The sequence below is a fragment of the Leucoraja erinacea genome, chromosome 34 (genome assembly GCF_028641065.1).
Source record: "Leucoraja erinacea ecotype New England chromosome 34, Leri_hhj_1, whole genome shotgun sequence".
NCBI lineage: Eukaryota > Metazoa > Chordata > Chondrichthyes > Rajiformes > Rajidae > Leucoraja > Leucoraja erinaceus.
This window is the reverse complement of record NC_073410.1, coordinates 13,645,884-13,669,719: the sequence shown is the minus strand read 5'-3', so window position 1 is coordinate 13,669,719 and position 23,836 is coordinate 13,645,884. Positions and strand designations below refer to the sequence as shown.

General features: G+C 41.2%; 1 protein-coding gene across 1 annotated transcript; it reads left to right on the top strand.

Annotated features, from left to right (window-relative positions):
* Position 1: 1 nt before the first annotated feature.
* Positions 2–23,324, top strand: LOC129713032 (mitochondrial import inner membrane translocase subunit Tim23-like). Its single transcript, XM_055661891.1, has 7 exons — positions 2–209; positions 4,054–4,112; positions 8,560–8,653; positions 9,937–10,021; positions 18,922–18,980; positions 20,739–20,849; positions 21,807–23,324. Exons 1-7 carry the CDS (start codon positions 80–82, stop codon positions 21,920–21,922), a joined length of 654 nt encoding a protein of 217 aa, XP_055517866.1. The 5' UTR covers positions 2–79; the 3' UTR covers positions 21,923–23,324.
* Positions 23,325–23,836: the final 512 nt, after the last annotated feature.

Sequence of the window (23,836 nt, the reverse complement as noted above, 5' to 3'; positions counted from 1 at the left end):
GGCGCTGGTTGTCATGGTTTGACGGGCCGGTCGGTCGGACATTGCGGCCTCGGCAGCGGCTCTCACCCAGCTCGACAAAATGGACAACTCGGGAACCGGCGGAGGTTTGCGGGCCGGCTTCGGCCTCTTCGGCGGCGGAGGAGGAGGTGCGGGAGCGGCCGGCGGCTCCGTGTCAGATTATTCGCAGCCCGACCTTTCCCGTGTCCCCTGTGAGTATTGGCGCTGGCTAGGCCCGAGGCGCCGAGCACCAACCCGGCACCGTGCTCGTCCTCGCTTAAAGGGGGCATGTCATTTATAAGCACTGGGCCTCATCGTCTTCATCCACAAGATTTCAGCATCTGCAGTTCCCCGTGTGTAGATACGCTGATGAACAGGCACGAAACATAAATCAAATTAATTTGAAAAATTAATGAAAAAGTCTGAAGAAGGGTCTCGACCCGAAACGTCGCCTATTTCCTTCGCTCCATAGATGCTGCCTCACATATTTACAGCAAATATGTCAGTTATAACGGCTCTTTGATCTTGACGAGCATTAAAAATACAGCTACTCACATTGGAGATAGACACAACAAACTGGAGTAACTCAGCGAGACAGGCAGCATCACCGGAGAGAAGGAATGCGTGATCCTTCCGGGTCGAGACCCTCCTTCAGAAGAGCAGTCTCAAAGAGAAGGGTCTCGACCCATTTCTTCCCTCCAGTGATGCTGCCTGTCCCGCTGAGTTACTTCAGCATTTTGTATCTATTTTCGGTGTAAACCAGCATCTGTAGCTTCTTCCTGCACATTTTGGTTACTTACTCAATTGCTTTATGTTCTTTATCTTAAAAAATATAGCAACTCACATTGGCTACGAGTATGTTGCACATGCCCTTCTGCAATTGATGAATTTTGCTAATTGTAAATGAAGTCAAGTCAAGTCAACTTTATTTGTCACATACACATACAAGATGTGCAGTGAAATGAAAGTGGCAATGCCTGCAGATTGTGCAAGAACTACAGAATAGAACAGAATCAGTATTTACATGTTAGAATGTCATTAACTTTGTTTGTAGTTCTATGGAAAAACTGTAGATTTGCCTGATATTCATCCCTGAAGCCTGATACAAGGGAAATTACTGAAGTTTTCAAATTGAAGGTAGACAAAAATGCTGGAGAAACTCGGCGGGTGAAGCAGCATCCCTGGAGCGAAGGAAATAGGCGACGTTTTGGGTCGAGACCCTTCTTCAGACTTTTTCATTATTTTTTCAAATTAATTGTTTTATTATGTTTCATGCCTGTTCATCAGCATATCTAGGCACGGGGAACTGCAGATGCTGAAATCTTGTGGATGAAGATGATGAGGCCCAGTACTTAATGGCAACTGTTCTGAGAAATTGAAGTAGAGAGGTGGTTGAGATCATTTGACAATCCAGCAACAACTGATTTATAATATTTTGTATATAATGTATTTTTCAGAGAGGGATGATTGGAGGTGGGGGTTTGGGATTGATGGGGTTGAGAATAAGTTGTAGATGCAGAGGTGATTTGGAACATAGTCTAAAGTAAAGACAAAACCCTACACCACAGGAACAACAAAATATCCCAATTTTATGAGATGCTGCCAGGACTAGAGGGTCTGAGTTATAGGCAGAGGTTGAGTAGGCTGGGGCTCTATTCCTTGGAGCACAGGAGAATGAGAGGTGTATAAGATCATGAGAGGAATAGATCGGGTAGATGCACAGAGTCTCTTGCCCAGCATAGGTGAATCGATGACCAGAGGACATAGGTTTAAGGTGAAGGGGAAAATATTTAATAGGAATCTGAGGGGTAACTTTTTCTCACAAAGTGGTGGATATATGGAATAAGCTGCCAGAGGAGGTAGTTGAGGCAGGGACTATCCCAACATTTAAGATGCAGTTGGACAGGTACATGGATAGGACAGGTTTGGAGGGATATGGATCAAATGCTGGCAGGTGGTAATAGTGTAGCTCAGACATTTGGCTGATGTAGGGCAGAGGTTTTCCACACTATGACTTTATGGTCCAAATATCTGAATCCCTGTCCCTTGCACCAATTCCTCAGTCATGCATTCATCAGTCCTATCCTATTGCTACCCTCATTAGCAAGTGGCAGCAATAGTATTCCAGAGATTGCCACCCTTGAGGTCTTGCATTTTAACCTTTAGCCTAGCTCCCTATATTCGCTGCTTAGGACTTCATCCCATTTCCTATCTATGCCGTTTGTGTTGATGTGCACAATGACTTCTGACTGCTCTCCCTCCCCCTTGAGAATGTTCTGCAGCTGCTCGGAGACATCCTGGACCCTGGCAAAAGGGTATACCTGTTTTGCAGGGGAATGGCCACAGGTGATTCCTCTCCGCCTATTCCCTTTTCTGATGGTCACCCATCTATTCTCTGTCTGCACTTGTGTGTGACCCCCTTTGTATGAAATTCCTCACTCTCCTGGATGAGCCTGAGGCTATCCAGCAGCAGCTACAGTTCCCTAACACGTCTTTAAGGAGCTGCACCTGAATGCACCTCCTGCAGATGCAGTCCTCGGAGACACTGGACACTTTTCTGAGTTCCCACATCCCACAGGCCGAGCACCCCAATAGCTTCCATCTCGCACACACCAATACCAAGTTGCACTCTGAAACAATCACAAATATTTGTTGCTTTATAGTATTTTGCATGGTTCAATGTGATTATAGAGGAAAAAAGTATTGGGAGGAAAGAAGTGTTGTAGAAGTTTCTATTTTTGTAAGATAAGCCGTAAGTGGCTAAGTTTAAAATGGAGCTGGTGCTTGAACAATGCAGCTCAGAGCCAAGGACAAGGGTAACATTATTGTTTTGTCGATGTGCAGCCAGAGGAATTTTAAGTTGCATTTTCATCAAGGGAATTCTTTTATATCCATAAGCAGTCAATATTGAAAATGTATGCAATTGTTCTACAGATAATTCATGGTGCAAAAGATAAATGTCTATCTTGGTTTTGATTTAATGTTTTGTGGGTAGCAGTAAGTATGTATTATTTATAGATAAAAGCCATCTCTGAATTATTTTTTATTAAGTATTGCTTGTTAGGCATAAAGCAGAAATTCTGGGAATAGTCAGCTTATTTGATAGTTTCCACACAGATTCAGAGTTTCAAATTGATGATCTTTCATTTCATCTGGGGAAAGTTGGAAATGCAACAGGTTTTGAGCAGCTGCCAAAGATGCTTCCTGTCCTTCGGTGTTTTATATTATATATATTTAATTTTTTGATTTCCACCCTCTGGAGTATTTCACTTTTGGAATGTTTATATGCAATTCTGGAAGGTTTTGTTACTGGTCATTTTGTTTTCCAAATCCTAAGGAGTCTTTTGTACTGGTCTGGGGAGACCTGCAGTGTTTTGATTTAAACTACCCTGTTGTGCTGCACAGTCCACTAGTCCAGAGGCTTCTCTCCTGCCTCTCTGGCATAATTGCTGTCAATGTTGATTTTTGCATGGTGCCACAATTAGTAATAGGTTGCTTTGTTGATTAGCAACTCAAATTTCACTGTACCTTAATTGGTGCATGTAACAATAAACTGACCTTGAGGCCTTGAAATCTGGAGAAAACCCATGCAGTCACAAGGAGAACGTACAAATTCCATACATACTGCAGCATCAACCACCATACATGACTCTTTTTGCCTGGTTACCTGGTTTAAACAACCCTAACATTGTATTGAACTTTTTGCCAATTTTGCATTTTGTTTTGCAGGCAACCAATTGAGCATTAGTGCCAGGTACATTTATGCTTTAGTGCAGCAAAATGGGTGTCTTTAAATTCCACTCTGAAATGAGCACAAAAGCAGGTCCTTGTCCAGTACGTCGAGATGATCTGGAAACCACTCTTGAAAAGTGGACTTTCTCAAAGGAAATGTGTGAAAGCTATGGATTCTTTAAGTGAAATGTCATTCAACAATTTCTAAGTGTGGGTGTGAAAGTAAGAAATACATATGTTGGTGCAGAAAGGGAGGGTCAAGTTGTGCCTGAGAGGAATGAAGAATGTTGCTGGGACTAACAGTTGCTGTTTTGCTGTTTTCAGTGACTGGGATGAGCCCTCTGTCTCCATACCTGAACCTTGATCCTAGATATTTGATTCATGTGAGTAGAAAATGCTTTTTTATGATATATTTTAAGCTCAGTAATGATTGGAGCGTGGCATATGTTTTATGAGTGAGACAGATAGAATAGCGTATGCTTTCATACAGGATACAGCTCAGATTAGTTTGCAGCATGATTGTATAATTCTCAATTCTATATTTCATTAATTAGCTTTTATTCGGGTTTTGAAATTTGGGGAGTGCTGGGAAGGCCAGCCGTTATAGCCTGTACCAGTTGGTCTTGAGAATGTGGTGCTAAGCTGCCACCTTGAAACAGTGTAATCCTTCTGGCAAAGTTGCTGTTGGGTAGGGTGGGGGTGTGGAGCTCCAACTAACGGGAGGTTGGTATAGCTAGCTGCAGCTTCATAAGTGATAGGAACAGAATTAGGCTGTTTGGCCCATCAAGTCTTCTCTGCCATTCAATCATGGCTGATTTATCATTCCCTCTTAAACCCATTCTCCTGCCTTCTCCCCATAACTCCTGACACCTGTACTAATCAAGAATCTATCTATCTCTGCCTTTAAAATATCCATTGATTTGACCTTGTTCTCATAATCCTCTGGACCCTCTCCAGCGCTAGCACATCCTTCCTCGGATATGTTGCCCAAAATTGCTCACAATATTCGCAGCTCCAGCGACCCGGGATCAATCCTGATCTAATTTCCATTGGAAGTGAACTGCTTGTCCAATGTCTCTCCTGATAGCCACAGAGGAATGGCTGTGTTTCATCTTCTGCAGTTGTATAGGGCTCTGGTGAGACCACATCTGGAGTATTGTGTACAGTTTTGGTCTCCTAATTTGCGGAAGGACATCCTTGTGATTGAGGCAGTGCAGCGTAGGTTCACGAGATTGATCCCTGGGATGGCGGGACTGTCATATGAGGAAAGATTGAAAGACTAGGCTTGTATTCGGCTGACTTAGCCCCCTGCCAAAGTATCGCGCACCAACCACCTACCTGGACACACTGCAGCAGCGGTCGATCGGAACGCCTGTTGATGTTTAGTAGAGAGTAGAGTGTTTAATTTAATTTGTTCATGATATATGTATTTTTTATTTCTATTTACTTGTTGTTATTTGTACTGCACACTGAACGGACACTGGTTGAGCAACGTTTTTTTGTTTCCTCTGGGTATGTGAGTACTCAGGAAATAACAATAAAGATATACTGATACTGATATTCACTGGAGTTTAGAAGGATGAGGGGGATCTTATAGAAACATATAAAATTATAAAAGGACTGGACAAGCTAGATGCAGGAAAAATGTTCCCAATGTTGGGCGAGTCCAGAACCAGGGGCCACAGTCTTAGAATAAAGGGGAGGTCATTTAAGACTGAGGTGAGAAAAAACTTTTTCACCCAGAGAGTTGTGAATTTATGGAATTCCCTGCCACAGAGGGCAGTGGAAGCCAAGTCACTGGATGGATTTAAGAGGGAGTTAGATGGAGCTCAAGGGGCTAGTGAAGGGATATGGGGAAAATGATAGGGGACAGTCAGCCATGACGATCAATTATTTTGATGTTAATGCAAAGCGAGTGCTGTCAAATCCAGCATTGGGAATGCTGCTGCCAAGTTTGTGTGGTTTTGTACAACTCCTTAAAACTGGGTTCAACACTTTGATGGACCCAACCCCAATTTTAATCTCCTGTGGGTTGGGTGCCAGATTGAAGCTGACCTCGCGTGTGTTCTGTCAAAAAAGCTTTCTAGTGCCATACATAACTAATTGGGTAGGCGCCATATATTTTAAGAGAGGGTTACACAGAAAAGCTGGAGAAACTCAGCGGGTGCAGCAGCATCTATGGAGCGAAGGAAATAGGCAACGTTTCGGGCCGAAACCCTTTTTCAGACTGATCAGGGGTGGGGGTGGGTGGGGACAAGAAAGGGAAAAGGAGGAGTAGCCGGAAGGCTGGAGGGTGGGAGGAGACAGCAGGGGAGCTGAGGAAGGGGAGGAGACAGCAAGGACTAACAGAATTGGGAGAAGTCGATGTTCATGCCCCCGGGGTGCAGACTCCCCAAACGGAATACGAGGTGCTGTTCCTCCAATTTCCGGTGCTGCTCGCTGTGGCCATGGAGGAGACCCAGGACAGAGAGGTCGGAGACGGAGTGGGAATTATTTTAAGAGAAGTTGGCTACTGTGGGAATATGATCCAGCCACTTCTGAAACATGGATTAAAAATCAGTGTGGATTATAAGGTCTGAGGCAAGATGGTTAAGGAAAAGGGGGGTCGGCAATATTGTTGAAGGAAAGTTCCAGCTGTGAGATGAATGATCTGTTCTAAATCCACATGAACCACCATGAGATGAGGAGAAATCATTGGGATCGCCTAATTGGAAGATGAATATGGAACAATACCTTTTTTTTTTGTTGGCCTGAGAAATGTAACAACAATTAGGCAGAAATGTCAACTACCTATAACGTTATTGGGGACATCGACAGAGTAAAAGATGTAGAAGGCACAGAATTCTTGAAATGCATTTGAGAGTATTATCTTAAATCGGCAAGCGAGGCGATGGTGCTGGGATTAATTTTAGATAAGCATTGGTCCTCCAAATAGATGTTAATGTTAGAGTGAAGGCTATGACTTAATGGGATTATCATAAGGAAATGGACATAATGAAGCCATGGTGAAATCGCATTTAGCACAATGCTGGTTCCACATAACACCAAGATGCATGTAATTTTCCTATACGTTATTTCCCTATGACACCTGCCACAAATGTAGTCTGTGTTCTTCAGGCTTCAGCCAGTTCAATAACTGATGATACTACCAGACTGATCTTGGCATGTGTGCTGCCCTGACGCAGACTAAAGCACTGTAACGTAGAGTAGTACAGCACAGGAACACACTATTTTGGCCCACATGTCATTTCTGGTGCTTCTCCATGTTAAACATCACCGTGGAACATTATCTCCAATTGAGCGATGGTAGCAGACAGCCATCTACTTGATGACATGATGCTCCATGGAGCCTGCAGAAATGACAGAGGTGAGACAGAGAAATGGAAGAATCCTGGAGAATGGCAGAAATAGTGCCAGTAAATCAGGACCACAGCTACATGCTGAACTGTGTGACTTCACTAGATCATTGGATTTACAGTACCAGCAACTGTTGTGTAAGATGCTTGGAAAAAATTGGTCATCAAAAAGAAGGCACAAAGGAAATACTGAGAACAAAGAAAGAGGAACTGCTTGAATTCTCTATTTAATCGTCAATTTTCAATATAATCCAATCTCTACACAACACTGAAGCAGTTTGGCAAAGAAATGCTTCTAATCTCATGGGGTTACACATTCATTTAGTCCCTTGGGTAATGTGCTTTCTCTGATATTGTGTATGCTAGTTAGAATGAGCTCTCTTACACAACTTTTTTTTCTCCCCTTCCTGTTGTACTTCCGTGTATCCAATTTAAAAAAATAAATTAAGAAAAAATCTAAACTGGTTTAGAGTATGTGAATGGCTTGTGTACCTAGGGTTTTGAGGGACAGCTTTGGTTTAAAATAATTTTGCCAAATGGTGTATGAGATTTTTGGTTTGCTTATTGCCTTTTCTTGCCGAGGTAGGGGTGGTGAGGGTAAACTTATGTTTATTTGGAAGGAGGGAAGAGTTGTCTTTTGGGTTTTTTTTGTGTGTGATGAAACATAACACGCCATCTAGTGCCAGAGTATTGGAACAACCACACAAGAGCTACAAAAATCTGGCATCCTCTGGATTTTTTAGTCTGACTGGCAGATCTTCTGGGTTCTTGGAAATTATTCTTATTAGTATCCCAACGTTCTTTCAATTATTTTTTAAGATTTTGCATAGTAGTTAATACACTTTAAACCCAATGAGTTTAAAGGGAGCGCACTAAATGCCCAGCGTGCCAGGCGCTGAACCATTCGGATTTCTGAATATCGTGGATTATCAATTTTGCTGTGATGGCCTTGTGATAGCCATTTCATCTCACAGTTTGGTTGATCTTAGTTCTTTCTGTTGTTTCCATAGCATGTCCATCACTGATCCAATTAGATTCTAATTAAAATCAATGCAGCTGCATGCACTGCTATTTGGTAGATATCTAAATGTATAGAATTGCTGCTACGCAAATGGTGGATAATTGTCTCATTTAAGTCTACGACAGATCCCAACAGATCTTCTCACTGTACGTCAGTACACATGACAATAAACTAAACTGAACTTTTCCATTCTCCTGCTCTTTGCATCAGAGCCCCACGACTATTTTTTCTTGAAATGCGTTTCCAATTTTCTTGAAGTTGTTGATCAATTCTGTACTCGCTACATCTAGTCACTGTATTTCAGATCACAACTACTGATGAAAATGACTTAAATCTGGCATTTTCAACACAGGATGTTGGGCGGGATGTGATGTCGGCATTGTGGCAGATCAGAGAGAGATGCATCACAAGATTATATAAAGACTAATTCTCATTTTTGCTTTTCTTTTTCAGGATAATGATGAATTTATATTACCAACAGGAGCAAATAAGACCAGAGGAAGATTTGAACTGGCATTTTTTACAATTGGTGGCTGCTGTATGACTGGTATGTTTGGATTTTTGTCATTAGAATAATCATGCCGTGCAAATTAAAGTTTAATATACTCTCATTTGCACTGGTAGATGAGACCTTACAAGCAAGTTAAGATGCAGAATTGAGAGATTGGTGGTGGTGGTGGGAGGGGATAAAGGGGGGGGGGGGGGGGGAAATGTAAGCCATGGGCAGATACACAGTGGTGACAAACTCAATATTGTTGAGTTAGAACATAGAAGACTTTGATCAAATTGGAACTTTATTGAAGCTAAGTGGTTCATGGTACATTGAGAGAACAATGGTATACTTGTGTGAGAATGCCTGGTAGACATTTGGTTTACTTGGTGTTACTTAATCTGGAGTTGTGTTACTTGGTCAGTTACAATAGTTAATATCATTCTTAATCTTGAAGCATCTACCTCTGCTTCCCAAACAAAACTGCTCTATAGTAGTGGCCGAGGGAGGCACAGTGGCGCAGTAGTAGAGTTGCTGCCTTACAGTGCTTGCAGCGCCGAAGACCCGGGTTTGATCCCGACTACGGGTGCTGTCTGTACAGAGTTTACGTTCTCCCCGTGACCGCATGGGTTTTCTCCGAGATCTTCGGTTTCCTCCCACACTCCCAAGACGTACAGGTTTGTAGGTTAATTGGCTTGGTATAAGTGTAAAATTGACCCTAGTATGTGTAGGATAGCGCTAATGTGCGGGGATCACTGGTTGGTGCGGACTCGGTGGGCCGAAGGGCCTGTTTCTACGCTGTATCTTTAAACTAAACTAGTAATTTAATCTCTGCAGATCATTCATTTTGCAACATTTCCCACTGACTAATAGTAAGTTTAATTGGAGATGTCAGGTCACTGGAGGTGGAGGGAAATGTTTCAGCTCTGTGTGGAGCCTGGAAGAGATGGGTATTTTTCTTGCAAGTATGAGTGAAAAAATGCTCATGAGCATTCCACTGTTTGTGACCAATATAGGCAAGTCAAATCAATGTAACCTTGATCCACTGGGAATTATTTCATAATGGCTCCTCATTTAGTCAATATTTAGGGTTACATACTGACTCCTTAATGTGGAAATGTATGCATCAGTAAAACGACAGATTAATGTTTTTTCTTTGAATCTAACTATTTTACTGGAGCAAGTAACACAGCTTGCTCACCAGTATTAAGACTAATTCATCATGTGTCTATAGTTCATTTCATATACGTTATTAATTGAGAATTTGGCACCGGTTTCTTCAGGAAACAGCCAGACGTTATTTTTAAACCTGGAATTTTCTGTATATTTTGTTTCGTCAGGTGCTGCTATTGGTGCAGTGAATGGCTTGCGTCTGGGCTTGAAGGAAACTCGGGATATGAATTGGTCAAAACCTAGAAATGTCCAGTGAGTATTTGTTCAATACAGACTCCTTTCCCAATTCGATAAAGAGCAAGGAAGTCTATAGATATATATACCATAGAATTTTGTAATCAATGTAAAGCGTGCCGGTGCTATGAAACAGAGGGACCCAGAAGCGTTTTTCTCCCAAACTAGGTTTAATGAAGAGCAACACCGGAAATTGGAGGAACAGCACCTCGTATTCCGCCTGGGTTGCTTGCGTCCGGATGGCATGAACGTTGAATTCTCCCAGTTTTGCTAGCCCTTGCTGTCTCCTCCCCTTCCTTAACCCTCGAGCTGTCTCCTCCCATCCTCCCGCCCTTGGGCTCCTCCTCCTCCCTTTTTCCTTCCTTCCTCCCCCCCCCCCCCCCCCCCCCCCCCCATCAGTCTGAAGAAGGGTTTCGGCCCGAAACGTCGCCTATTTCCTTCGCTCCATAGATGCTGCTGCACCCGCTGAGTTTCTCCAGCATTTTTGTGTACCTTTAATGAAGGGCCTTGGCCCAAAATGTCACCTATTCCTTTTCTCCGAAGATTCTGCCTAACTCGATGAGTTACTCCATCTAGAAGAAGCACATGCCATATTTTGATTTTTTTTTTTGTGAAAATCTATTAGTAAATCAAGAAAGGACATTGTGTGTGCATTTATGTTTAGATATTTTCAAGATAAATAAATCAATTCGTGGTCCAGTGACTAAAAATGGTTTCAGTGGCGCTCCTCTATATATTTAGACACTTTGATAATGTAAAATCTATAATTATACATTTTAACCATGTACAATACTATGTCCTATTCATGTAGATGCAACCATGTATAAGTTGCAGATTTTCAATACTGTATAAATCTGTAACTTATACCGGTTACATGTATGTACAAGTCTGCCATTTAGAGGATAGCCGTTTTACACAAAAGCCTTCCTTAAATTGAAAACGCATATAACTTTCTTACCTCATCCCCATCCATAAGATTTGGATTAATAGTGTGTGTTTGGGTGGGTGGGGCAACAAAATACAAATTTCTACAGGGCAGTCGGGATAAATGTGAAAGCTACAGGCAGGTAAGCCTTGCATTAGTGGTGGGGAAGTTGCTGCCTATTATGTGTTTATTACTCCACGAGGGGGAGCTGCACGTGTGCTGTCATTCTCACAGCTGATGAATCTGGGTTTCTCTTTAAATCTTAAAGCTCTGAGCCATAGGAAATGCCTTCCATGGATTTCAAGGGCGCAAATTCCATACTAAGCACAGATTTTCTGTGGGGCATGAAGGTGTGATTATTCTTATTGGAGTAAATCGGTGTCATGGAGCTAAATTCTATTACGTAACCTATTGGGCTTGCAAACTGTTCCCGAAGTACTTATCATTATAAATGAAACCACAAAGCTTCCCTCGCATATCCTCCCATCTCCATAGTGGAGATGGAAATGTTAAAGTGAAATTAGGCAGTTCAAAACACTTGCATCTGAGTGTATTTACGACCTTTTTTTTAACGTTGTCCAAATACAAGTTTGTTTTTGCATCAGCAGGAATTGTCGTATGTGTTCTATTGCTGATGAATTAGTTTTGAAAAGTGATATTTAGTTGGAATAAGGAAATGTCATAAATAACAACTCTGGTAGACAGGCATATAATTATTTATTATTAGATGAGGGTTGTCGGCCAAATTGGCAGAATTCCCAGTGACTGAGCAGTCTTGAATGATCACTTGAACCACAGTAACCGGCAAATCTTTGCTCTAGGTTTATCATTTGGTACTGAAAGATTATATGTTGAGCAATGCAATCTTTTTACTGCAGAGTATTAGCCTAAATCATGCAATCCAAATTCTATTGGATCCAAAATCATCTGACACAAAGGCCCATGTTTTTGTGATTTGGCATACAACATTTGTTGCTTCAATAACATTCAATGGCACCTGTGACATAATATTGAGAGCTGAATCATCTTGGCTGTGTTTTTGACCAGTTAAAATATATTCCACATATCCAACTTTTTGAAGCCTGGATAGGTGCATTTTTTCTTTTGCATATTACTTGCACTGATAATATCGTTGTATATTGCACTTAGATACCACAGTTCTGGTTTTGACAAGGTGTGCATACCTATGAGGATACAGATGACATGAATAATAAGGTTATGTTTCAAACCTTGATGACTGAGAATAACTTGCTTGCTCTCTGTGCTTTGTGCTGAGAAGCCCTTGGGGTGGGAGAAACAATGCATGTAGTGTGAGAGGAAAAACATGAAGGTTGGAGCAAATGAATTTTGAGATGCTTTAGTAGAGCTTTGATCAGCATGGTTTTTGTACCTTGATCTCTCTTGCAGTGTTGCTGAGCTGACAGGTTCTTTTTTGATTAGATTAGCAGTTGATTGTGACACAGGCACAAGATGTTTCATTAAAAATACCTCCCACCTTCCATTAAAAAGCTGTCAAATCCATTCAGCTGAAACTTGGGGAGGCTTGTGACTTCTGAGTGGAGGCTAAAGTCCATTGTAGTTAAGTGCTGTGGTCAGGTTAACTTCACTAGGCTCGAGTATTCAAATTGGTAGCATTGACTGGTTCCCAGCAAGGCAGAGAAATGTGACCACTAATACCTATGGAGCAAGTCTTCAGCTCCATTGACATTGGGAGAAAATGAATATGGTTGGGGGAGGGGGAGGGGGGGGGGGGGGGGGGGTGCGTGTGTGTGTGGTGGATGATTGGATTTGAGCAGCTTCATTTCCCTGCCACTCCACTGAGCACATTAATTTTCCTGTTTCTGCATTACGCAGAATTGGACAAAAGGAGAATCCTGACACTAAGTTTAAATACAGTAAAGGTTGGGGACGAGACAGGCTGGTAAAATAGACAAGTAATGATAGATTACATTTAATACAACATAATATGAAATACTGAATATTTGGGGATGAAGCTAAGAGGCAATACAAATTTAAAAACAAAGTGTTGAAGGAACTCAGCCGATCAGGCAGCATCTGTGGAGGGAATGGACAGATAATGTTTTGCATTTGGGTCTTTCTCCAGATTCTGGGGGAGGGGGGTGGAAATATGAGCTGGTGATGGAGTAAGACCTGGTAAGTGATAGATGTATATAGGTGAGGGGGGTGATTGGCAGATGGGTAGAGATAGTGACAAGCTCTGAAGGAATTCATCAATCTGAAACATTTCCGCATTTCCTCTCTCCACATTTGTGTGTGTTTTCGCAATTCTCATCAGCAGTGTTTTGCTTCTCAGTTCTAGCGCTGCCTTTGATGTCCATCTCTGCTTGCATTCCCTTTACTTACAACAAGGTAATCTGAAAATAACTGGTCAACCATCTTCCCCAAGCCAGCACCACCAGTACCACTTATCAGTCAGTCTCTCCTGACCTCCACCCTATCACAGAAGGGGGGAGGGAGGGGGGTGTTCTTTCCACTCCACTCCCTTTTTTCTGTAAGTTAAAGCATGCTTTATTATGAGTTCTGACGAAAGGTCATTAACCCAAAATGTTAATCCGGTTCCTCGCCACATTTGCTCCGTGACTCAGAATATCGTCAACGTTCTTCATCTTTGTCTCCCATTAATCTTCAATGAAATACATGTTCCCCACGTGCTGCAAGACCCGCTGTGGCTTTAGATGTTCAGTGTCAAAATCATTTATTTCCCTTTAGTGTGAAACCAAATCACGTTGATAAATACAATTAAGACAAATGCCTCTTAGTCTGCTTGAAATGACTCCCACTGTCAGTAATCCATTTTGTGTAGCTCACTTCAAACAGAACCTCAGTCTGGAAGGATTAATTGTATAATTACATTGCCTGGTACTTTAAATGGTCACATTGATATAGCCTTATGGTTGCATTAATTAAATCCTTTGATTTTATTTTTGTGAAATATACGCTCTTTTCAATGTTTTTCACGGCCTCAAGTTGTCCCGATGCATTTTACAACCATTAGGTACTTTTCTATGAAGAGTAGTCGCTCTGGTATGTTGTAAATAATTTGTGTACAGGAGGTACACAGTAATGTGAACAGTAATGCAAAATAGTTTTCATTCACTGCTGATCCACGATGTTTGTCTCCTTTTGCGGATAAAATTAAGGTCAAAATTAAATGCCCAGTTTGCTGTTTTGTTTTCCTCTTTCCACCCATCTCTATCTTTATTGGCTTCCAGTAGAACGAGAGCGACAATCCAACAGACAACAGTGCAGGCTCTTGTAGAGAAGAACCTGATGAGCTACTTGGGGACAGCTGATTTCTAATGGTGTCTCACCACCAGTTGTTACTCTCACTGAACATTTGGAACAACACTACGTTTAGTAAATGTTGACCTCCACAGTTACTGACTTTTCGTTATCTGTAATTTCCCCAAGGTCGCCTAACTTTTCGTCATGTCTTATCAATAGTTGTACAGCTGTTTCAGCGAGTACGTGTTATTAGTCTGATCCACCAAGCCCAAAAGATCGCGTATCATTTTTTTCAGGAATGCTGCATTTATTGCAGAGAAATATCTTTGTCCCTTTTTTCCTCCCAACTGAATTTCATCCTAATTTATGACAGTTCTAGAAATGTAATGGTACTGCAGTGATGAGCATTTAATATTCAAAGTTGAAACATCAATTAATAATCCTGCATTAACAAACATGTATAATCCACAGCAATGGTGAATCGATTAAAAAATATGTTAACACTTTAAAAATACTATTTCTACTAATTATGGTATATTGTCGAGTGGCGCCGTGAGTTGGCAGCCTCGCCAGCAGCTGGTTGTCCTTTCGACTTTTTTTGTTGTTTTTAGTACGTCTAAAAGTATGTTTTAATGGGGTGGGGGGCGGGGAAGGGGGAAACTGTTTTTCAGTCACTTACCTCGGTGGAATGTGACTTGTCTCCTAGTCGCATTTTCGCCCTTCCTCGCGGCCATTACAGCTTGGATTGGTGCGGCTTCTCCCGGAGTCGGGCCTGGAGCTTCTAGCCGTGGGCGCGGCGTAGACTTTTCATTGCGGAGCCTGGGATCCCTTGCCGGGGATCGCCAGAGAAGAGCGACCGCCGGACTGCGGCCTATAACATCGTGAAGCAGTGGTCTCCGGTAGGAAGCGGCCGATTCGGGACATGCGAGCCGCGGAGTGTCCGTCCGTCCCGATGTTGGAGTTTTGATCATCCCGCCGAGAGAGCCTGTACATCGGGCTGTCCGTAGTGGTGACTGCGGAGGGTTCATGGCCGCGACCACGGATGAACAAAGGAGGAAGACTGACTGAAAGTTATTGCCTTCCACCACAGTGAAGAATGTTGATTCCACTATGGTGGATGTTCATGTTGTATTTTATTGTGTATTGTGCTCTTTGTGATTGTGTGGCTGCATGGTAAATCAAATTCCACTGTACCTGAATTGGTGCATGTGGCAATAAATGTGAACTTGAACTTGATTATCCCATTTTCTACTACATCAGTTTAACATTTTCATTTAAATAACTATTGCATTTACTTCCATTTACTCAAGCTGATGATTCCAAGTATTTGGAAATTTGTTCTGACATTGACCCTAAAATTCCAAAAGCAAATGTTACAGCTTAAATGTGAATGGTCCCTTGAATATTTGAATTTGGGTGACTTTATTTTGCAACGGTCCATGTTTGTGCAGCTGTGTTGGTTTGTGTACTGCTCATCTTATCTGTCGGAATGATGCAAATGGGGAATCATTCTTTGGACCAAATGTATGGGTTTTATGCAGTGACCCTGCATTTTACACGTCCCAATATGTGTGCTGAGCATCTGAATGATGCAACAGTGAGCAATGTATTTGAACAAATAAGCTGTTTTAAAAAAAAAATTTCCCCTCACTCACTACTGTAAAGGCCACAAGATAAAATTAAAACCACAGCATACTTTTAAATCCTATTGGATTTAATGTTGAATAATTGTGATCAGTAAGCACAATGTTTTGTTTAATTAACTCTCTGTTTCACACAGAGTGGTGAATCTCTGGAACTCTCTGCCACAGAAGGTAGTTGAGGCCAGTTCATTGGCTATATTTAAGAGGGAGTTAGATGTGGCCCTTGTGGCTAAAGGGATCAGGGGGTATGGAGAGAAGGCAGGTACAGGATACGGAGTTGGATGATCAGCCATGATCATATTGAATGGCAGTGCAGGCTCTCCTACACCTATTTTCTATGTTTCTAATTATATAACTTCCAAAGACATACATGTTAGTAGGTTAATTTGGCTTTAGTAAAATCGTCCCTACCGTGTGGGATAGTTCTAGTGTACAGGGATCGCTGGTCTGTGTGGACTCAGTGGGCTGAAGAGCCTATTTCCGTGATGTATCTGTAAATGAAAAAAATAATAATAATTTCAATGAGTGTTTAAACATAAATCCCTCTGGAAGTCTATGATTTTTTTTAAATCAATATCTTCTCAGTAATACAATGTGTGTACTTCAGCCCAAGTGCAGATGTAACTTGGATTGGTAAAACAGAACAAATGTGCTTTGACATTCAGTTTTTGGTAAATATAAGTAGATCCTGAGGCTTATCTCGCACTTGATGTAAAAAGGTCCACATCTGAAGCTTTGGAGAGGGTGCTGATTCCTGGAGGCCTCAGTTCCTCATGGCATTGGTAAAATTATCCTTACTGTGTTGGATCGTGCTAGTTTACAGGCCGCCTCCTTTAGCTACTGATCGGGTGAAGTGGTCCTGGTTCATGCTGCAAGGACCTTGGCTCCAAATGTGAGTTTTCAGAATCAAGTGGCAGCTTTAAAAAATGTTTTACTTGATTTGGAACCTCGAAAGTATGTACTTTCTATACAGCCATTTATTTAACCTGTGGATTTCTTGACTGTGAAGTTAATAATATTATTTCTCTTTATCCTTAAGCCCATTAACTTGCTGATAGATACTTATTATTTTATATAAAGTTGGTACAAAAAACATTTGTATTTTTTAGCATATCAACAGTTCCACTGGAGATTTGGGCAGAAAGTTTAGGTTGACAGCATGTAGCAGTGCTAAAGAAAATCTAGTACTAGTCTCGTTGGTATGCTTTAGTTTCGCTGACTTTTTAAAAAAATAAAAGGTTCCATGTGCCCTTTTGGTTGTGGGCAAAGCAAAAACTCAGCACTTTTGTCTATTCTGTTTCCTACATAATAATGTTTACACAAATGAAAATTTCAGTGGATTGCAAAGTGCTTTGGGATATTTGGTCACTAAGAACATTACAGAAATACATCTGTTTGTACCATTATATTTGCTATAGGAAACATGAGGATCCAGAATTCATTTTAGTAGCCAGTGTATTAATTCCAAGTAGTGTATAGAAACATGGATAAAATGGTTTCAACAGCACTGCAGTTAATTATGCCTGGGTGCGTGACAAGTTTTGGGAAAAGGCCATTGATGAATGAATAAGTTTATTGGCCAAATATTCACATACAAGGAATTTGCCTTGGTGCTCTGCCCGCAAGTGACAACATGACATAGTGATAGTTAAGAATGACACACAAAACATTAAACATTAATAATAAACATTATTGATTAAGCATGTGAATTAAATAAAATACCAGAGCAAAAGGAGGCTACATATTTTTGGTTATTGAGTAGAGCTACTACTCATGGGGGAAAAAAGCTGTTTTTATGTCTGGCTGTGGCAGCTTTGACAGTCTCGGAAGTCTATTCCTGCCTGATTAAGTTGAACCTGAGCTTTCCAATTATATTCCTCCAATCCTTTTTTTCTTTTATTAGTTGCACTTGGAACTCATTGTTACCACTTGTTTCATTGACCTAGATATTTTTGCTGACAATCTCCATACTCCACCCTTTTAAAATAGCTCTTATTCCTTTGATATGATCTTTTTTATTAAATGCCATGCACTGCCTATCACTAGCTGTATAACATTTAGTGTATTGAATTATCAGAATAATTACTGCCAGTTTTACCGCTGCCTTTAGAAATATTTTTAAATTACTTTATAGAGCCTTGTTTTATTTCTCTGGCTTGCCCATAGTCAAGAAAATTTCAACAGCTCCATTGCAGTGTTTCTTTAATGTATTTTGTTTCTAAACCCAACCCATGCAAAACCTTGCTTTGCTAACACCCCCAGCTTATGACTCTGGACAATCATTTCGAAGAATCATATTTCAATCTTTCCCACAGTCTTGTTCCACTGTTTTGCACCACCTTCCCACAGCTCTATGACCTCCATGATCCCTCTGCTCCTCATTCCCGCCTTCAATCCCCCAGTCAGGTTTTGAAAGAAATCCCAATCCCTAAAGAAAATTATGTACAAAGGAGCTGCAGATGCTAGTTTGCACTGAAGATAGACACAAGTGGGACAGGCAGCATCTCTGGAGAGGATTGGGTGACGTTTCTGGGTAAGGCCCTTCTTCAGGCTACTTGTCATAGAATGATACAGTGAGCAAACGGGCCCTTCGGTCCAACTTGTCCACACCGGCCAACAACGTCCCAGCTACACTTGTCCCACTTGCCTGTGCTTGGTCCATATCCTTCCAAGCCTGTCCTATCCATGTACCTGTCTAACTGTCTCTTAAACGATGGGATCGTCCCAGCCTCGACTACCTCATTTGGCAACTTGTTCCATACACCTACCACCCTTTGTGTGAAAAGGTTACCCCTCTGATTCATATCAAATATTTTCCCCTTCACCTTGAGCATATGTCCTCTGGACTTCTGAAGAAGGGTATCAACCCACAAGATCACCCATTGCTTCTCTCCAGAGATGCTGCCTGTCCCACTGAGCATTGTGTGTCTGCCCAAGGAGAATTACTTGGCCACATTTCTCATCTTACACTGATTCCCTCTTCTTGGGTGATCTGGATCCCACCTTCTAAAATGGGATGGAAATCCTGATAAGTTTCAATGTTTTTAAAGACTTAATTCCAATATTTATAAATGAGTGCTCTCAAAGCTTGTCTTATTTTGCAGAATCCTGAACATGGTCACGAGACAAGGAGCTTTGTGGGCCAACACATTGGGCTCCTTAGGTAAGTGTGTACTTGTGTTTGTCAATAGTTAGTTCACACATTTTTTATGTGTGTAAGTTAATATGTTAGTCTGTGTCTTAGATGGCTGTCGGAAGGGAGAGTGGACGCTGGCACGCTTTAGCTGCCGCTGCTCTCTCTTCGCATTGTGTTTTTTGAATTCGTGTCTTTGGAGCGATTTCTGTCTTTAATTTGTATATTGGTGATGTCCTTATTATTTATTTTACTCCGACTATATATTTTTTTCTCTTCTGTTAATTTCTGTAAGGTGGCCTTGAGACTTTGAAAGGCACCCAAAAATAAAATGTATTATTATTATTACATATTGGTGGTGGGGGGGGGTGGTGGTGGAAGGGGGAAGGGGGAACTTCAATTCTTGCTCAATAAGCATTTCTTGGCAGATTGATGGTTCGTTCAATGGTACTTTATTGTCATGTACTGAGGTACAAAAGAGAGCATTCATTTTTCGTTGCATCAATTCTTTTGAAAACATTTCACTAATAAGAATAATGTATCCTTGATTCACATAATTATGGTTATTTCATCCGCCCACTTTTATACCCCAACTTCAACAACCCACACGTTTGAGGGTTGGAGGTTTTTTGATTCATGCTAAAAGCTTTTGTTTTTTTTCCACAATGTTGACTGCAAAGTGTCAACGTTCAGCAGGTAGCAGTGACCCTCCAGTACTTTCCCGAGAGGCAGCGAGTCTTGGTCTGTGTTACCTTGCTATGGGTTGCTGACATGCCACTGCTCAGTGGGCTCTGATCCCATCAAGTAACCTCAGTGTCACCTGTAATCAGGAGCAAGATCTTTATTCCGTCTGACCTTTCCTTCTCTATCGTGCCGCATCAGTCTGACAAGACTTACTCGAGGAGGAAATTAAATTGAAACATGAAATGGTCGGCACACTCAGCTAGTTAGGCAGAGACAGACAATGTTTCGGGTCAATCATCATGGGACACGCTGATGAAGGGTCATTGACCTGAAAAATTGATGGTTTCAGTTAATATTAGTAAAAGGAAGTGCTGATGGAATGCATTGCACTGAAAGCTGATTCAATCCCTAGGGCAAGCACAGTAGTTCATTGTCAATCCCTGGAACTCTGATTCATGCCAGGTAACTTCAGAATGCTATGAGGAGTCACTCTCCTTGATGAGGAGCTAAAATTACACACAGGGTGATGAAATGAACAATGATACATTATTGTGCCTAAGGAACATCCGTGAATGTGTGCTGTGCAATCATTTGTAGGAATAAAAGCTTTTATTTTTAACTTTTCCAATTTTTTTATTTTTTTTTAACTGATTTGAGTCCAAAGGTTACAAAAGAAATCCACCATGCTGGAGTGTCATTATTCCTTGAACTTACCAAACCAAGTCTCTGACTTGGCCTCATAACTACTACCCCAGAGCAGTGAGATTTGTACTGTTTTATGTTTGTATTGCCCATTGATCAACTTGTGATTTGTGTACCATGACATCTTGTTTTCTATTCCTCGAGCACCTGTTTAAACCTCAGATAGACACAAAAAGCTAGTGTACCTCAGCGGGACAGACAGCATCTCTGAAGAGAAGGAATGGGTGGCATTTCGGGTCGCCCGTTCCTTCTCTCCAGAGATGCTGCTTGTCCCGCTGAGTTACTCCAGCTTTTTGTGTCTATCTGAGGTTTAAACCAGCATCTGCAGTTCCTTCTTACACATCTTGTATGTTTGAACCTCACTGTCTAACCACATCACTTACACCTGACTTGTTTATGCAGCTCTCCTGTACAGCACCTTTGGTGTTGTAATCGAAAAGGTTCGAGGTGCAGAGGATGACCTGAACACAATGGCAGCAGGGTCCTTAACCGGTTTGCTGTACAAATCTACAGGTAAATCCAATGGGATTCAAGGTTTCATTAGTCTAAAACTTTGCTTCCCTGCTGGTCAGCTGCCTGGTTATTGATCGTAATCTATTAGTCATGTGTACACAGCTAGTGAAAATCTGCATGTTATCCACTCAACTCAGCCTATACATGAGCACCATCAATACATACTCGAATACAACAGGTATTGCAAAGAAAAATATACCAGAGTGCAGAATATTGTGCTGCAGCATTATAGTATTATTGTTACAGGGAAGTGCAATTTTTTTTTAAACTACAAGGTCTGCTATGACGTAGGTTGGAAGATCAGGACTACACCCTAATTTATGGGAGACAGACTATACTCTAGCTTGTGAGAGGACTGTTCCATTAGTCATGAGCCTGAAGAAGGGTCTCGACCTGAAACGTCGCCTATTCCTTTTCTCCAGAGATGTTGCCTGACCCACTGAGTTTCTCCAGCATTTTGTCTATCTTCTGTTCCATTAGATACTGCTTCAAATTTATTATTGAGTTGGAGATATGTTTGTGCATATTGGGTTTTAAAAAGGAAAACTGAAATAATTAAATGAAAAATGACAGAATGTGCTTAATGGTCTGATTACCTTGAGCTGTTTCTATGAAGTGTTTCATTCTGTTTGAAAGAGGTTTTAAGTACATTGCATAAATTTAGTGTTTGTGTTTGTAAAATATTGCTAGGTAAGTCCAGCTTGTTATTTTGGACCAGTTTGAAACGCTGTAATTCTCCCGATATTCATCCATCCATCCATCAAAATGTTTGAGATCTAGTTTCACTATATTAGGCTAAATTTTATTTTAAGGTCCTTTCTTCACAGCTTATGCTTGCTGATTATTGATCCGCCTTGCTATAGTTTAGCTGTAGACTAGTGTATCAGAAAGCTCTGCCAAGACGTTCTGTAGACTACGTGCAGTGTAACCTTTTTCTCCCCTTGTTTCTTTATCCAGCTGGGCTTCGTGGGGCTGCACGGGGAGGATTTATCGGTCTAACTCTGACTGGACTCTACGCTCTCTATAACAACTGGGACCATATAAAGGGCTCGTCTGTGCGACACTCCCTCTGAGGCTACACTTTGGAATTTGTGTGGGAAGAATCAAGGTGACATCTGAATAGGAAATAAGTGAATGAGACCTAACATCTAAGTTGCATCAGCTTTAAAAAAAAACAAACATTTAAATACTTTATCCTTTTTTGTGATTTGATTTGGAAAGCACTCACACATTGTGAGTGGATCACAATGTTGTACTGGCTGATTCATCCCAATCTCATTGTGGCAGTGAAATGAGCAGAATCAGAACAATTCCAAATTCCACCAGGCAAGGCTTTTGAGATTAGCAATTCCAAATAGAACGGATCAGTGTAGAAGGACGCTCCATTGGCAGAAATTGGAGACTGCACTTGCAATGAGCAGAATGATGCAACAAACATTGGATTAGAATCTCCATGCCATTATAACTGTTGGGTCATTGCCACCAGACCCCATCCCTCTCAAATGTTTTTAATGGCCAATTTTGTTCTTTAGTTGTATAATAATGTCTGGATCGGTTGGAGATATCAATATATCATGGACTGCTCTGGACGTCCATTCTATATTAAATTCTGGTATTGGGCATCTCTCAACCTCTGCAGTGGTATAGACCTGCCAGCATTGGTGCCTTTACCCAGACCAGTGTGTCTGATATATATGAGCAGCAACCTCATGGACTGTACCGATTGTCCGCACATTGTTCTGTTGGTCTCTGACGCAGCCAATTTGTCTGCTCTGACATAATTATGGCAAAGGAGTTGATCAGATGGTTTCCTCTCACTTCCTCTACTGTGTAGCACTTGCTGAGAATGGACTAGCTAACCTCTTGCCTTTGTACAGTTCAGCCCAGTTCTGTCTGGTGTTGTGGCTTTGTGGAATGCTTCACTCATCAGCATTTATAATTGTGTTGGGGGTGTAACAATGCCACAGCTGCTCCTACCTACTTGTTTTTTTTCTTATCACTTCAGAATCAAGTTTCTCCCCAATAAAACAGAAAATGTGCATGCAATCTGTTTTTTTATTGGTGTACTTCCCTTTAGAGAAAGCTGTGTAAATACTCAGTAATTATGTATATGGACATGCTTTAGAAAAAATGAGCAATAGTTGTGAAGAAAATGGTGACTTGGAAAGGGAAAACCAAGGTTAACAACTGAAAATAAAGATGTTGAGAATGGATGTCAAAGAGGGAAATTGTCTTCTGATCACTTGTAAAATATTGGAGGAATCCAGAGAAAGGTGCACAGGGACACGGCAACGAAAGACCTTGTGGGCTGCTCCTTGAATTGTTACTAGTTATTTGGGTCAAAGACTCCATCCCTTTTTAACTGTTCTATTTGTATGTTTTGTTTTAATCAAATGTATTCTATCACGAGGAATCTAGTCACAAACTGTATGGCAAGCACAGCACAGAATAAAGGATATTTATTGTGTAAAAAAACGTGTTCTGATTCGATTTAATATTGTCCACTAATGCATGCAGCTTAGTTCAAAAAACTTTGTTTAAACCATCTCAAAACTGTCAAGGGCACATTTTGAATTGCTTTGATAGAGGTACCGGATATATATGAAAACAACACGTAACCATTCTGAGACCATGGTTCTGTACTGTGAGTAGTTTTTCCGATTGTAAAGACAGCAAGAGATTTAGTATAGTAAGGTAATTGAGGGCTATGGGTTTAATGCTGGCAAGTGGTACTGAGGTGAAAGATCAGCTCTGCTCTTAAATGGTGATGCAAGCATATGGGAGCAATGCCTGCTTCCATGTCTTTATGTGCTTATCTAAACATTTTCAGGTCCTCCCATAGTCACATACTTCCCTTGGTCTTGAATCCTCGACCCAGCTGATCTTACAAATCAGATTATGTTTCATAGAATTATTGCAGCAGAGAGGAAGAATTCATTCTTGGTCATTCCAAATGGAATTTAAACTGGAGGTTATCTACCCACCTG